This window comes from Strix aluco, unplaced genomic scaffold, assembly GCF_031877795.1.
Source record: "Strix aluco isolate bStrAlu1 unplaced genomic scaffold, bStrAlu1.hap1 HAP1_SCAFFOLD_183, whole genome shotgun sequence".
Classification (NCBI taxonomy): domain Eukaryota; kingdom Metazoa; phylum Chordata; class Aves; order Strigiformes; family Strigidae; genus Strix; species Strix aluco.
The window spans coordinates 25,418-42,874 of NW_027436618.1; the positions used below are offsets into that span (position 1 = coordinate 25,418).

General features: G+C 54.2%; 1 protein-coding gene across 1 annotated transcript in view; it reads right to left on the reverse strand.

Moving 5' to 3' along the window:
- LOC141919053 (DNA-directed RNA polymerase II subunit RPB1-like) overlaps positions 1-17,118 on the reverse strand; it is a 42,223-nt gene extending 25,105 nt beyond the window's left edge. The window contains 8 exon segments of the mRNA XM_074814051.1: positions 123-291; positions 2,936-3,145; positions 7,498-7,708; positions 9,473-9,597; positions 10,959-11,091; positions 12,744-12,964; positions 15,423-15,584; positions 16,690-17,118. Coding sequence (XP_074670152.1) covers positions 123-291; positions 2,936-3,145; positions 7,498-7,708; positions 9,473-9,597; positions 10,959-11,091; positions 12,744-12,964; positions 15,423-15,584; positions 16,690-17,118 — 1,660 coding nt within the window.
- Between the last annotated feature and the right edge of the window lie 339 nt (positions 17,119-17,457).

The following is a 17,457-nucleotide window of genomic DNA, read 5'->3' on the forward strand; positions in this document are numbered from 1 at the left end:
CCAACACCCCAGATCCCCCATTATCCCCCAAAAAGAGGCTCAAAGCCCCCCCCCCAACACACCCAGGCCCCCCCTTATCCCCAAAAAAGGGGTCCAGCCCCCCCGCCAGGCCCCGCGCCCACCCTCGATGAGCAGCCAGTTGTTGATGACGGTCTGGATGTTGCTGTAGAAGAGGCGGGTGGTGTCGTGGCCCATCTCCAGGTAGGAGATGTGCACCAGGGACCCGGCCGACGTGCCCAGAGACTTCTTGCACAGGATGCCCATGATCAGCTCCCCGTTCTCCACCACCACCTGCGCGCGCAAAACGCGCCAATTCACGTGAAAAAAAAAAAAAAAATTTTTTTAAAAAATTTGAAATTTTAAACTAAAAAAATTAATTGAAATATTTAAAATTGAAACGGGTTTTGTGAATTTTAAATCTGGACTTTGAGAATTTTATAAAAGTTTTTACAAGGTGTAAGAGTTAAACGCGAGAGTTTATTTTTTTGCTGTGTTTCACTTTCTGGTTTTACTTTGAATTTTAATTTCAAAATTTAAAAATTAAAATGCTGGAAAATAAAGTCTAAAAATTAGAAATTCAGAAATCTCAAGATAACTTAAAAATCTCAAACTTAAAAATTCCCAAGATAAAAATTTAAAAATCTCAAACTTCAAAAACCTCAAAAGATAAAAATTTAAAAATCTCAAACTTAAAAATCTCAAACTTCAAAAACCTCAAAAGATAAAATTTAAAAATCTCAAACTTAAAAATCTCAAACTTAAAAATATCAAACTTAAAAATCTATAGAAAACTATAAAAATCTCAAACTTAAAGATTCCCAAGACAAAAACTTAAAAATCTCAAACTTCAAAAACCTCAAAAGATAAAAATTTAAAAATCTCAAACTTAAAAATCTCAAACTTAAAAATCTATAGAAAACTATAAAAATCTCAAACTTAAAGATTCCCAAGACCAAAACTTAAAAATCTCAAACTTCAAAAACCTCAAAAGATAAAAATTTAAAAATCTCAAACTTCAAAAACCTCAAAAGATAAAAATTTAAAAATCTCAAACTTCAAAAACCTCAAAAGATAAAAATTTAAAAATCTCAAACTTAAAAATCTCAAACTTAAAAATCTCAAACTTAAAAATCTCAAACTTAAAAATCTCAAACTTAAAAATCTCAAACTTAAAAATCTCAAACTTAAAAATCTATAGAAAACTATAAAAATCTCAAACTTAAAGATTCCCAAGACAAAAACTTAAAAATCTCAAACTTCAAAAACCTCAAAAGATAAAAATTTAAAAATCTCAAACTTAAAAATCTCAAACTTAAAAATCTATAGAAAACTATAAAAATCTCAAACTTAAAGATTCCCAAGACCAAAACTTAAAAATCTCAAACTTCAAAAACCTCAAAAGATAAAAACTTAAAAATCTCAAACATTCCCAAGACAAAAACTTAAACCCTCAAACTTAAAACCCTATAGAAATCTTTAAAACCCTCAAACTTAAAACCCTCAAACTTAAAAAATCCCCAAGATGAAAATTTAAAAATATCAAACTTAAAAATCTATAGAAATCTAAAACTTAAAAATCTCAAACTCAAAAATCTCAAACATGTAAAACTTACTTAAAAATGTAAAAAATTAAACATCAACATTTCAAAAGTTTGGGAAATTTTAAAATGCAAATAAAAATTTTGACAATTTTGATTAAAATATTAAAAAAAACTTTAACATATAAAAACTTAGATTAAAAATCTAAAATGGATTTTTAAAATCAAAAGAGCTCTTAAAATTTTAAAAATTTAAACTTTCTATTTAAAAAAATTTAAAATTAAAAATTAGAAAATTTTAAAATTTAAAAAATATTGGGAAATTTAAGACATTTTAAAATTAAAACCCAAAAATTGGAACATTAAGCCGCAAAATTTTATAATTTAAGCTTAAAAATAGCTAAATTTAAAGTTTTATAATTTAAGTTTCAAATAGCTAAATTTAAAAATAAAATTTTATAGTTTAAGTTTAAAAATAGCTAAATTTTAAATTTTTATAATTTAAGCTTAAAAACAGCTAAATCTTAAATTATAAAATTTTAAGTTTAAAATAGCTAAATTTTAAAATTTTATAGTTTAAGTTTAAAAATAGCTAAACTTTAAAATAAAATCTTAAAATTTAAGCTTAAAAATAGCTAAACATTAAAATAAAATTTTATAATTTAAGTTTAAAAGTAGCTAAATTTTAAAATAAAATCTTAAAGTTTAAGCTTAAAAATAGCTAAATTCTAAAATTGTATAATTTAAGTTTAAAATTAGCTAAATTTTAAAATAAAATTTTATAATTTACGTTTTAAAATAGCTAAATTTTAAATTTTTATAATTTAAGCTTAAAAACAGCTAAATCTTAAAATACAAATTTAAACCCGTTATTTAAATGTCAGCAGAAACCCAAACCAGGCGCCTTCCCGCCCCCCCCCCGGCCCCCCCAGCCCCTCCCCAGCCCCCCCCCAGCCCCCCCCAGCTCCCTCCCCAGCCCCCCCAGCCCCTCCCCAGCCCCTCCAGCCCCTCCCCAGCCCCCCCCAGCCCCTCCCCAGCCCCCCCCCCAGCCCCCCCAGCTCCCCCCCCAGCCCCCCCCAGCCCCTCCCCAGCTCCCCCCCCAGCCCCCCCCCAGCCCCCCCCAGCCCCTCCCCAGCCCCTCCCCAGCCCCCCCAGCCCCTCCCCAGCCCCCCCAGCTCCCTCCCCAGCCCCCCCAGCCCCTCCCCAGCCCCCCCAGCTCCCCCCCAGCCTCCCCAGCCCCCCCCAGCCCCTCCCCAGCCCCTCCAGCCCCTCCCCAGCTCCCCCCAGCCCTCCCCAGCCCCCCCCAGCCCCTCCCCAGCCCCCCCAGCTCCTCCCCAGCCCCCCCCCAGCCCCTCCCAGCCCCCCCCCAGCCCCTCCCCAGCCCCCCCCAGCCCCACCTTGGTGTCCCCGGGGGAGATGTGTTTGTAGGGGCCGCTGTCCTCGTCGTCGGGGTGGGTGCTGTGGGTGCGGATGCAGTTGATGTGCCCGGGGATGATGAGGGAGAAGATCTGCTTCCCCGTCCAGAGCGGCCGCGGCTTCAAGATGGCGGGTTGAGGCACCTTCCCGTCCCACGTCGAGAGGAACATCAGCAGGTTCATCACCTCCCCCTGCGGGGCGACGACACCCCGTCAGCACCCCAAAACACAGATCCCCCCCCCCCCCAAAAAAAAAAAAAACCCTCCGAGCTCTCCTGCAAGGCAGCGACACCCCAAACGCTCCCCAAAGCGCCCCAAAATGCCTCAAAACACCCCAAAATCTTCCTGTTGATCAAGACTCCAGAGAAAGGCCCCAAATTTTCCTCACTATAACCCCAAAATGCCCCAAAATAGCCCAAATACTCCCACCACAGCCCAAAAATGCCTCAAAACACCCCAAAATCTTCCTGTCGGTCAAGACTCCAGACAAAGGCCCCAAATTTTCCTCACTACAGCCCCAAAATGCCCCAAGATACCCCAAATATTCCCCCCACAGCCCAAAAATGCCTCAAAATACCCCAAAACCTTCCTGTTGATCAAGGAGGCCCCAAAAACAGGGTGAAAATATTCCCCCCAGTCCCAAAATGCCTCAAAATACACCAAAAATCGTCCTGTTGGTCAAGACTCCAAAGAAAGGCCCCAAATGTTCCTCACTACAGCCCAAAATACCCCAAATATTCCCCCCCAACAACCCAAAATTGCCTCAAAATACCCCAAAACCTTCCTGTTGATCAAGGAGACTCCAGAAAAAGGCCCCAAATATTCCCCCCACAGCCCCAAAAATGCCTCAAAACACCCCAAAACCTTCCTGTCGGTCAAGACTCCAGACAAAGGCCCCAAATTTTCCTCACTACAGCCCCAAAATGCCCCAAGATACCCCAAATATTCCCCCCACAGCCCAAAAATGCCTCAAAATACCCCAAAACCTTCCTGTTGATCAAGGAGGCCCCAAAAACAGGGTGAAAATATTCCCCCCAGTCCCAAAATGCCTCAAAATACACCAAAAATCGTCCTGTTGGTCAAGACTCCAAAGAAAGGCCCCAAATGTTCCTCACTACAGCCCAAAATACCCCAAATATTCCCCCCCAACAACCCAAAATTGCCTCAAAATACCCCAAAACCTTCCTGTTGATCAAGGAGACTCCAGAAAAAGGCCCCAAATATTCCCCCCACAGCCCAAAAATGCCTCAAAACACCCCAAAATCTTCCTGTCGGTCAAGACTCCAGAGAAAGGCCCCAAATTTTCCTCACTACAGCCCCAAAATACCCCAAATATTCCCCCCACAACCCAAAATTGCCTCAAAATACCCCAAAAATCTTCCTGTTATCAAGGAGACTCCAGATAAAGGCCCCAAATATTCCCACAACCCAAAAATGCCTCAAAACACCCCAAAATCTTCTGTTGATCAAGACTCCAGACAAAGGCCCCAAATTTTCCTCACTACAGCCCCAAAATGCCCCAAAATACCCCAAAACCTTCCTGTTGATTAAGGAGACCCCAGAAGGAGCCCCAGATCCTCCTGTCACACCCTGAGGACACCCCAAAACCCCTCTGCGGCCCAGGGACACCCCAAAATCACCCCAAATCCACACAGGACCCCCAAAAAACCCCTCTGCGGCCCACAGACACCCCAAAATCATCCTTAAACTTCTGTATCACACCCCAAGGACACCCCAAACCCCCTCCTTTGGCCCACAGACACCCCAAAATCACCCCCAAACCCCAGTATCACACCCTGAGCACACCCCAAAACCCCTCCTTTACCCCACAGACCCCCCAAAATCACCCCTAAACCCCAGTACCACACCCCAAAGCCCCTCCTTTGGCCCCAAAACACCCCAAAATCCTTCCCAAACCCCAGTATCACACCCCAAGGACACCCCAAACCTCCTCCTTTGGCCCACAGACCCCCCAAAATCACCCCCAACCCCCAGTACCACACCCCAAACCCCCTCCTTTACCCCACAGACCCCCCAAAATCACCCCTAAACCCCAGTACCACACCCCAAAGCCCCTCCTTTGGCCCCAAAACACCCCAAAATCCTTCCCAAACCCCAGTATCACACCCCAAGGACACCCCAAACCTCCTCCTTTGGCCCACAGACCCCCCAAAATCACCCCCAACCCCCAGTACCACACCCCAAACCCCCTCCTTTACCCCACAGACCCCCCAAAATCACCCCTAAACCCCAGTACCACACCCCAAAGCCCCTCCTTTGGCCCAAAAACACCCCAAAATCCTTCCCAAACCCCAGTATCACACCCCAAGGACACCCCAAACCTCCTCCTTTGGCCCATAGACACCCCAAAATCACCCCCAACCCCCAGTACCACACCCCAAAACCCCTCCTTTAGCCCACAGACACCCCAAAATCACCCCTAAACCCCAGTATCACACCCCAAACCCCCTCCTTTGGCCCAAGGACACCCCAAAATCACCCCCAACCCCCAGTATCACACCCCAAGGACACCCCAAACCCCCTCCTTTGGCCCATAGACACCCCAAAATCAGCCCTAAACCCCAGTACCACACCCCAAACCCCCTCCTTTACCCCACAGACCCCCCAAAATCACCCCTAAACCCCAGTACCACACCCCAAACCCCCTCCTTTAGCCCACACACACCCCAAAATCACCCCCAAACCCCAGTACCACACCCCAAACCCCCTCCTTTACCCCACAGACCCCCCAAAATCACCCCCAACCCCCAGTACCACACCCCAAACCCCCTCCTTTGGCCCACGGACACCCCAAAATCACCCCTAAACCCCAGTACCACACCCTGAGCACACCCCAAAACCCCTCCTTTAGCCCACAGACACCCCAAAATCACCCCCAACCCCCAGTATCACACCCCAAGGACACCCCAAACCCCCTCCTTTGGCCCATAGACACCCCAAAATCAGCCCTAAACCCCAGTATCACATCCCAAAACCCCTCCTTTGGCCCAGAAACACCCCAAAATCACCCCTAATCCCCAGTACCACACCCCCAAACCCCCTCCTTTACCCCACACACCCATTCCCCCCCACCCCACCACCCACCCTCCACCCCCCCACCACCACAACCCCCCCAAACCCCAGTATCACACCCTGAGCACACCCCAAAACCCCTCCTTTAGCCCACAGACACCCCAAAACCACCCCTAAACCCCAGTACCACACCCCAAACCCCCTCCTTTACCCCACAGACCCCCCAAAATCACCCCTAAACCCCAGTACCACACCCCAAACCCCCTCCTTTGGCCCACGGACACCCCAAAATCACCCCCAACCCCCAGTATCACACCCTGAGCACACCCCAAAACCCCTCCTTTACCCCACAGACCCCCCAAAATCACCCCTAAACCCCAGTACCACACCCCAAACCCCCTCCTTTACCCCACAGACCCCCCAAAATCACCCCTAAACCCCAGTACCACACCCCAAACCCCCTCCTTTGGCCCACAGACCCCCCAAAATCACCCCTAAACCCCAGTACCACACCCCAAACCCCCTCCTTTACCCCACAGACCCCCCAAAATCACCCCCAACCCCCAGTACCACACCCCAAACCCCCTCCTTTGGCCCACGGACACCCCAAAATCACCCCTAAACCCCAGTACCACACCCTGAGCACACCCCAAAACCCCTCCTTTAGCCCACAGACACCCCAAAATCACCCCCAACCCCCAGTATCACACCCCAAGGACACCCCAAACCCCCTCCTTTGGCCCATAGACACCCCAAAATCAGCCCTAAACCCCAGTATCACATCCCAAAACCCCTCCTTTGGCCCAGAAACACCCCAAAATCACCCCTAATCCCCAGTACCACACCCCAAACCCCCTCCTTTACCCCACACACACCCCAAAATCACCCCCAAACCCCAGTATCACACCCTGAGCACACCCCAAACCCCCTCCTTTACCCCACAGACCCCCCAAAATCACCCCCAACCCCCAGTACCACACCCCAAACCCCCTCCTTTGGCCCACGGACACCCCAAAATCACCCCTAAACCCCAGTACCACACCCTGAGCACACCCCAAAACCCCTCCTTTAGCCCACAGACACCCCAAAATCACCCCCAACCCCCAGTATCACACCCCAAGGACACCCCAAACCCCCTCCTTTGGCCCATAGACACCCCAAAATCAGCCCTAAACCCCAGTATCACATCCCAAAACCCCTCCTTTGGCCCAGAAACACCCCAAAATCACCCCTAATCCCCAGTACCACACCCCAAACCCCCTCCTTTAGCCCACACACACCCCAAAATCACCCCCAAACCCCAGTATCACACCCTGAGCACACCCCAAACCCCCTCCTTTACCCCACAGACCCCCCAAAATCACCCCTAAACCCCAGTACCACACCCCAAACCCCCTCCTTTACCCCACAGACACCCCAAACCCCCCCCCCCTACCCCCCCAAACCCCCCTTTTAACAGGCAACAACCCCCTCTGGCCCCCCCCCCCCAGGACCCCCCCGAAGGGGACTACGCGCTCGAGGAAGACGTCGCGCTTGGTGAACTTGCGGACGGCGGTGAGCGTGTCCTGCACGATGCCCATGACGGGGCGGTTGGACTGGGGGGTGACGATCATGCGCGGGACCATGGCGAGCTCCTGGATCTCCGCCCGCGTCTCCAGGGACTGCGGCAGGTGAAGGTTCATCTCGTCCCCGTCGAAATCCGCGTTGTAGGGGGTGGTGACACTGCGGGGAGGGGGGGGGGGGGAGACACACACACGGTCAGGGGGGGAATTCCGGGGGGCACACACACAGGGGGGGGGGGAAATTTGGGGGCAAAGGGGGAAAATTTGGGGGCACAAAGGGGAAAAATTTGGGGCACAGAGGAAAAAATTCTGGGAGCAAAAAGGGAGGAAATTTTGGGGCACAGAGGGGAAAAATTTGGGGCACAAAGGGGAAAAATTTGGGGAGCAAAAAAGAAGAAAATTTTGGGGCACAGAGGGAGGAAATTTTGGGGCACAAAGGGAGAAAATTTTGGGGCACAAAGGGAGAAAATTTTGGGGCACAAAGGGAGGAAATTTGGGAGCAAAAAAGAGGGAAATTTTGGGGCACAAAGGGGGAAATTTTGGGGCACAAAGGGGGAAATTTTGGGGCACAAAGGGGGAAATTTTGGGGCACAAAGGGGGAAATTCTGGGAGCAAAAAGGGAGGAAATTTTGGGGCACAGAGGGGAAAAATTTGGGGAGCAAAAAAGAAGAAAATTTTGGGGCACAGAGGGAGGAAATTTTGGGGCACAGAGGGAGGAAATTTGGGGCACAAAGGGAGGAAATTTGGGAGCAAAAAAGAAGAAAATTTGGGGGGCACAGAGGGGGAAATTTTGGGGCACAAAGGGGGAAATTTTGGGGCACAAAGGGGGAAAATTTGGGGGCACAAAGGGGGAAAATTTCGGGGCACAAAGGGGGAAAATTTCGGGGGCACAAAGTAAAAAAAATTTTGGGGCACAGAGGGGAAAATTCTGGGAGCACAAAGGAGGAAATTTTGGGGCACAAAGGGGAAAAATTTTGGGAGCAAAAAAGAAGAAAATTTTGGGGCACAGAGGGGGAGATTCTAGGAGCACAAAGGGAGGAAATTTCGGGGCAGAAAGGGGAAAAATTTCGGGGCAGAAAGGGGAAAAATTTGGGAGCAAAAAGGGAGAAAATTTTGGGGCACAAAGGGAGGAAATTTTGGGGCACAAAGGGAGGAAATTTTGGGAGCAAAAAGGGAGGAAATTTTGGGGCACAAAGGGAGGAAATTTTGGGGCACAAAGGGAGGAAATTTTGGGGGCACAAAGGGAGAAATTTTGGGGGCACAAAGGGAGAAATTTTGGGGCACAAAGGGAGGAAATTCTGGGGGCGCAGGACGAAAATTTTGGGGCACAAAGGGGAAAAATTTTGGGGCACAAAGGGAGGAAATTTTGGGGCACAAAGGGAGGAAATTTTGGGGCACAAAGGGAGGAAATTTTGGGGCACAAAGGGAGGAAATTCTGGGGGCGCAGGACGAAAATTTTGGGCACAAAGGGGAAAAATTTTGGGGGCACAAAGGGAGAAATTTTGGGGCACAAAGGGAGGAAATTTTGGGGGCACGGGACAAAAATTTTGGGGCACAAAGGGGAAAAATTTCGGGGCACAAAGGGAGAAATTTCGGGGCACAAAGGGAGAAATTTCGGGGCACAAAGGGAGAAATTTCGGGGCACAAAGGGAGAAATTTCGGGGGCACAAAGGGAGAAATTTTGAGGCACAAAGGGGAAAATTTTGGGGCACAAAGGGAGGAAATTTTGGGGCACAAAGGGAGGAAATTCTGGGGGCGCAGGACGAAAATTTTGGGGCACAAAGGGGAAAAATTTTGGGGCACAAAGGGAGAAATTTCGGGGCGCAGAGGGAGGAAATTCTGGGAGCACAAAGGGGAAAAATTTTGGGGGCACAAAGGGAGAAATTTTGGGGCACAAAGGGAGAAATTTCGGGGTGCCGGGTACCTGAGGTTGAGGCGGAAGGTGGACCAGGGCAGGATGCGGACGCGGTGGCCCATCATGGACATCTTGTGCAGCGTGGGCTGGCGGTTGAAGATGACGATGTCCCCGTCACACATGTGTCTCTCCACCTGGGGGGGGGACACACACACAATTTTTGGGGGGGGGGGGGGGTCCCCAAGAGCCTGCACCCCCAAAATTAGGGCATAAACCACAAATCGGGGGTTCAGCCCCCCCAAAAAATCCGGCGTTTGTAGAGGTTCGATGACGGGGATTGGCCCCACCAGCACCAAGGGATGGACCCCAAAAAGCTGAAGGTCTGTGGGGACCCCAAAATTAAGGGGGGGACCCCCAAAATGTCGGCGCACTTCAGGGACCCAAAAACCAAGGATTGAACCCCAAACTCAAGAGCTTTGTGACTTCCAAATCCAGGAACTGACCCCAAAAAGCCAAGATTCTTCAGGGACCCTAAAACCTGCTTTTATTCCCCAAACACCCTCAACTCTTCGTGAACCCCAAAACCAGGCACCGACCCCTAAACCCCAGAGCTCTGCGAACCCCAAAATCAGGGGCTGACCCCTGAATATTAAAAGCTCTTCGTGAACCCCAAATATTCAGAAAATGATCCCAAAAATCCACGACTCTTCAACAACCCTAAAACCCGTTTTTATTCCCCAACCCCCCTCAACTCTTCGTGAACCCCAAAACCAGGCACCGACCCCTAAACCCCAGAGCTCTGTGAACCCCAAAAGCAGGGGCTGACCCCCAAATATTAAAAGCTCTTCGTGAACCCCAAATATTCAGAACATGATCCCAAAAACCTCAAGACTCTTCAAGAACCCTAAAACCCATTTTTATTCCCCAAACCCCCTCAACTCTTCGTGAACCCCAAAACCAGTCACTGACCCCTAAAACCCCCCAAAATCAGCGACTGACCTCCAAATATTGGAAACTTCACAAACCCTAAATATCCAGAAAATAACTCCAAAAAGCCAAGACTCTTCAAAAACCCAAAAACCTACTTTTATTCCCCAAACACCCTCAACTCTTCGTGAACCCCAAAACCAGGCACCGACCCCTAAACCCCAGAGCTCTGTGTGAACCCCAAAAGCAGGGACTGGCCCCCAAATAATAATTAAAGCTCTTCGTTAACCCTAAAACCAGGAACTGACCACAAAACCCCAAGACTTTTATCCTAAATCCTACTTTTACTCCCCAAAACCACACACCGACCCCAAAACCCCCAAACCAGGCCCTGACCCCCCCAACACCCCCCCAGCTCCTCAGACCCCCAAAACCAGTGATTGAACCCCAAAACATCACCACTCTTGAGGAATAACACCCCCCCCGTCTCCTCGGGACCCCCCCACCCCGCTGAGGCGGCCATTTTGTGGAGCGGCCATTTTGTGGAGCGGCCATTTTGTGGAGCGGCCTCCCCTCCTCCTTCCTCAAATTTGGGGGGGAACCCCTCGATTTTGGGGGTTCATCCCACCTTGTAGCCGATCTGGAGGTGCAGGTCGCTGGGTTTGGGGTGGAAGCGGAGGTCGATGCGGTCCCCGTTGTCCCGGATGATGTATTTGGCCCCGGGGTATTGGCTGTTTCCCCGACGCACCAGTTCCTGCAGCCTTTTTTTTTTGGGGGGGAAATTTGGGGTTCAGGGGGGGATCCCCACCACCCTGAGCCACCCCACACTCTTCCTGGGGGTGGTGGGTGCCCCCCACGTCCTCCTCGGGGCTCAAAATGTGCCCCCCCCCCCCCCCTCCATGTGGCCCTTCAATAGCCCCCCAATGTCCCCCACCCCCCCCATAACCCTGTGTCCCCCCTACGTGTCTCCATGTCCCCCCCAAAGTCCCCCACAGCCCCTCCGTGTCCCCACGTGCCCCCCAACATCCCGCATTATTCCTCAGTCCCCCTTTAACACCCGAAATCCCCCCACACCCCCTTAACCCCCCCAAAACCCCTTAATCCCCCCAAACAGCTCCCCTCTCCCCAAACACCCCCTTAAACCCCCCCACCCCTTCCACACACGCCCTCAGACCCCCCCAAAACCACTTTTCCCTCCCCAAACACCCCCTTAACCCCAACACCCCCTTAATCCCCCCCACACCCCCTTAATCCCCCCCACCCCTTCCACACACTCCCTTAACCCCCCAAAACCACTCCTCCCTCCCCAAACACCCCCTTAACCCCCCCACACCCCCTTAATCCCCCAACACCCCCTTAGACCCCCCCCAACAGCTGCTCCCTCCCCAAACACCCCCTTAACCCCCCAAACACCCCCTTAGACCCCCCCAACACCCCATTAACCCCCCCAACACCTTCCCCCTCCCCAAACACCCCCTTAACCCCCCCAACACCCCCTTAGACGCCCCCAACAGCTTCTCCCTCCCCAAACACCCCCTTAGACCCCCCAACACCCCCTCAGAGCCCCCCAACACCCCCTTAGACCCCCCCAACACCCCCTTAGACCCCCCCCAACAGCTTCTCCCTCCCCCAACACCCCCTTAACCCCCCAAACACCCCCTTAGACACCCCCCAACACCTTCTCCCTCCCCCAACACCCCCTTAGACCCCCCAACACCCCCTCAGAGCCCCCCAACAGCTTCTCCCTCCCCAAACACCCCCTTAACCCCCCCAACACCCCCTTATCCCCCCCCAACACCCCCTTAACCCCCCCCAACACCCCCTTATCCCCCCCCCCAACACCCCCTTAGATGCCCCCAACAGCTTCTCCCTCCCCAAACACCCCCTTAGACCCCCCAACACCCCCTCAGAGCCCCCCAACACCCCCTCAGAGCCCCCCAACACCTTCCCCCTCCCCAAACACCCCCTTAACCCCCCCCAAAACCCCTTTAACCCCCCCCAAACCCCTCCACCTCCCTCTCCACCCCCTTAACTCCCCCCAACACCCCCTTAACCCCCCCCAACACCTTCCCCTTCCCCAAACACCCCCTTAACCCCCCCAACACCCCCTTAACCCCCCCCAACACCCCCTTAGATGCCCCCAACAGCTTCTCCCTCCCCAAACACCCCCTTAGACCCCCCAACACCCCCTCAGAGCCCCCCAACACCTTCCCCCTCCCCAAACACCCCCTTAACCCCCCCCAAAACCCCTTTAACCCCCCCAAACCCCTCCACCTCCCTCTCCACCCCCTTAACCCCCCCCAACACCTTCCCCTTCCCCAAACACCCCCTTAACCCCCCCCAAAACCCCTTTAACCCCCCCCCCCCACCCCCTTAACCCCCCCCAAACGCCCCCCCCCGGCCCCCCCCAGACCTGTCGATGTTGAAGGGGGTGACGATCTCGGCGAAGGTCATGTTGGCGGCGATGGAGCGGGGGACGCCCACCTGGTCGATGGCCAAGTTGGGGTCGGGGGTGATGACGGTGCGGGCCGAGAAATCCACCCGCTTCCCCATCAGGTTCCCCCGCACGCGGCCCTCCTTCCCCTTCAGCCGCTGCTTCAGGGACTTCAGGGGACGCCCCGACTTCTGCATCGCCTGGGGGGGGCAAAAAAAAAACGGGGTTCGGGGCGGGGCACGAACCCCCAAAACTGCCCCAGGTTGGGTATCGGTGAGGAGGAGGCAGCGGTGAGGGTTTGGGGGGCACAGACCCCCCCTGACTCATTCCTGGGTGCTGCTGTCATGGTTTTGGGGGGTCACAAGGTATTGGGGGACCCCCCCAAGTTCTACATAAGCTGGGGGGCTAAAAAATGGGGTTCAGGGGGGCACGAACCCCCAAAACTGCCCCGGGTTGGGTATCGGTGAGGAGGAGGCAGCGGTGAGGGTTTGGGGGGCACAGACCCCCCCTGACTCATTCCTGGGTGCTGCTGTCATGGTTTTGGGGGGTCACAAGGTATTGGGGGACCCCCCCAAGTTCTACATAAGCTGGGGGGCTAAAAAATGGGGTTCAGGGGGGCACGAACCCCCAAAACTGCCCCGGGTTGGGTATCGGTGAGGAGGAGGCAGCGGTGAGGGTTTGGGGGGCACAGACCCCCCCTGACTCATCCCTGGGTGCTGCTGTCATGGTTTGGGGGGGCCATGAGATATTTGGGGGACCCCCCCCAACTTCTGCATAAGCTGGGGGGGCTCAAAAATGGGGTTCAGGGGGGCTTGAACCCCAAAAATTTGCCCAGGTTGGGTATCAGTGAGGACAAGGCAGCAGTGAGGGTTTGGGGGGCACAGACCCCCCCAGACTCATCCCTGGGTGTTTCTGTCATGGTTTTGGGGGGACCATGAGATATTTGGGGGACCCCCCCAACTTCTACTTAAGCTGGGGGGGCTCAAAAATGGGGTTCAGGGGGGCTTGAACCCCCAAAACTGCCCCAGGTTGGGTATCGGTGAGGAGGCAGCGGTGAGGGTTTGGGGGGCACAGACCCCCCCTGACTCATTCCTGGGTGCTGCTGTCATGATTTTGGGGGGTCACAAGGTATTGGGGGACCCCCCCAAGTTCTACATAAGCTGGGGGGGGCTAAAAAATGGGGTTCAGGGGGGCACGAACCCCCAAAACTGCCCCGGGTTGGGTATCGGTGAGGAGGAGGCAGCGGTGAGGGTTTGGGGGGCACAGACCCCCCCAGACTCATCCCTGGGTGTTTCTGTCATGGTTTTGGGGGGTCACAAGTTATTTCGGGGACCCCCCCAAGTTCTACATCAGCTGGGGGGGCTAAAAAATGGGGTTCAGGGGGGCACGAACCCCAAAAACTCCCCAGGTTGGGTATCGGTGAGGAGGTGGCAGCAGTAAGGGTTTGGGGGGCACAGACCCCCCCCGACTCATCCCTGGGTGCTGCTGGGGGGGGGGGTGGAGAGGGAGCTCCCAGCATGCTTTGCTCCTGCCTGCTCCCTGCCTGCACCCCCAGCCTCTCCTGCCTGTGCTCCCCCCAGCACCCCCTGCCTGCACTATCACCACCTCCTGCCCCTCACCCCCTCCCCTCACTCCCATCCCATCCTACCCCTGCCCAGACCCCCCCAACCCCCTGCCTGCACCCCCTGCCTGCGCCCCCTGCCTGCACCTCACACCCCCTGCCTCCACCACAACCACCTCTTGCCCCTGACCCCCCCCCACTCCCATCCCATCCTACCCCTGCCTGCACCCTCCACCCCCTGCCTGCGCCCCCAACCCCCTGCCTGCGCCCCCAACTCCCTGCCTGCACCCTCCACTCCCTGCCTGCGCCCCCAACCCCCTGCCTGCACCCCCTGCATGCGCCCCCAACCCCCTGCATGCGCCCCCAACTCCCTGCCTGCGCCCCCAACTCCCTGCCTGCGCCCCCAACCCCCTGCCTGCGCCCCCAACCCCCTGCCTGCGCCCCCAACCCCCTGCCTGCGCCCCCTGCCTGCGCCCCCAAACCCCCTGCCTGCACCCTCCACTCCCTGCCTGCACCACAACCACCTCTTGCCCCTGACCCCCCCCCACTCCCATCCCATCCTACCCCTGCCTGCACCCTCCACCCCCTGCCTGCGCCCCCAACCCCCTGCCTGCGCCCCCAACCCCCTGCCTGCGCCCCCTGCCTGCGCCCCCAACTCCCTGCCTGCACCCCCAACCCCCTGCCTGCACCCTCCACCACTCCCTGCCTGCACCCCCTGCGTGCGCCCCCAACCCCCTGCCTGCGCCCCCAACCCCCTGCCTGCGCCCCCAACCCCCTGCCTGCGCCCCCTGCCTGCGCCCCCAACTCCCTGCCTGCACCCTCCACTCCCTGCCTGCGCCCCCAACCCCCTGCCTGCGCCCCCTGCGTGCACCCTCCACTCCCTGCCTGCACCCCCCACTCCCTGCCTGCACCCCCCACTCCCTGCCTGCACCCCCAACCCCCTGCCTCTACTACGACCACCCCTCACCCCTGACCCCCCACCCTCACTCCCATCCCATCCTACCCCTGCCCAGACCCCCCCACTCCCTGCCTGCACCCCCCCACTCCCTGCCCGCACCCCCCCAGCCCCCCCCCGCACCCCCTCCAGCCCCCCTCACCCGGGGCAGGCCGGGCAGCTCGTTGTCCACCATGGTGGCCACGTGGAACTGGAGCAGTTTGACGTCCTCGGCGATGACGTGCGCGGCCGCCCCGTTCTGCTCGTTACGGCGCAGCTGGTTGTTGATCTTAACGATGTCGGCCAGTTTGTGGGTCAGGTCGTCCTGGGGGGGACCCCAAAAATTATATTGGGGGGGGACACGGGGGTCAAGGGGAGCGCTGGGGGGCAGGGAGGGCCCCCAAAATGAATTATGGACCCCAAGAACTGGGGGCACCCCAAAAGGCATCTGACCCCCCCCCCCCCCTCAAAGTGTATGAGGGAACCCCCAAAATCAATCATGGACCCCGAAAACTGAGGACACCCCAAAAAGCACCGAAAAAGCACCCCAAGGGACTTCAATATTCACCCCAGGGACCCCAATACCCACCCCAGGGACCCCAATATCCACCCCAGGGACCCCAATTTTCACACATGGACCCCAATATCCACTCCAGGGACCCCAATTTTCACGCATGAACCCCAATACCCACCCCAGGGACCCCAATTTTCACGCATGGACCCCAATATCCACTCCAGGGACCCAAATACCCACCCCAGGGACCCAAATATTCACCCCAGGGACCCCCATACCCACCCCAGGGACCCCAATTTTCACACATGAACCCCAATACCCACCCCAGGGACCCCAATTTTCACGCATGAACCCCAATACCCACCCCAGCAACCCCAATATTCACCCCAGGGACCCCAATACCCACCCCAGGGACCCCAATACCCACTCCAGGGACCCCAATTTTCACGCATGGACCCCAATACCCACCCCAGGGACCCAAATATTCACCCCAGGGACCCCAATACCCACCCCAGGAACCCCAATATTCACCCCAGGAACCCCAATATTCACATATGGACCCCTATATCCACTCCAGGGACCCCAATACCCACCCCAGGGACCCCAATTTTCACGCATGGACCCCAATACCCACCCCAGGGACCCAAATATTCACCCCAGGGACCCCAATACCCACCCTAGGGACCCCAATTTTCACACATGGACCCCTATATCCACTCCAGGGACCCCAATACCCTCCCCAGGGACCCCAATTTTCATGCATGGACCCCCATACCCACCCCAGGGACCCCAATTTTCACACATGGACCCCAATACCCACCCCAGGGACCCCAATTTTCACACATGGACCCCAATACCCACCCCAGGGACCCCAATACCCACTCCAGGGACCCCCCAAAAAGCACCCAGGCCGTACCTGGTTGCGGGCAGAGCCCTGCATGACGACAGCGGGGCGCACGGAAAGGGGGGGCACGGGCAGGACGGTGCAGACCATCCACTCGGGGCGGGCGAATTTGGGGTCCATGCCCAGAACGAAACATTCCTCGTCCGAAATGCGTTTGAAGATCTCGTGCACCCGCTCGGGGCTGAGCAGGATTTTTTTCTCCTGGGAATCCTCGTTAACGTGTTTCCACTCGGCGTAAAGCTCCAAACCCGAGCGACGGATGCGGGGTTGGTATCGCCCGCACCCCCCGTGGCCCTGCGAGGGGGGTAACGGGGAGATGGGGGGCGTTAACGGGGTCACGAGGGCATTAACGGGGTGATAACGGGGAGGTGGGGGCGTTAAGGGGGGTGGTAAGGGGGAGATGGGGTCATTAATTGGGGTGTTAATGGGGAGATGGGGCATTAAGGGGGGTGGTAAGGGGGAGATGGGGCATTAAGGGGGTCATGGGGGCATTAATTGGGGTGTTAACGAGGGGATGGGGCATTAAGGGGTCACAGGGGCATTAATTGGGGTGTTAACGAGGGGATGGGGCATTAATGGGGTCACAGGGTCATTAATTGGGGTGTTAACGAGGCAATGGGGCATTAAGGGGTCACAGGAGCATTAATTGGGGTGTTAACGAGGGGATGGGGCATTAAGGGGTCACAGGGGCATTAATTGGGGTGTTAACGAGGGGATGAGGCATTAAGGGGGTCACAGGGGCATTAATTGGGGTGTTAACGAGGCAATGGGGCATTAAGA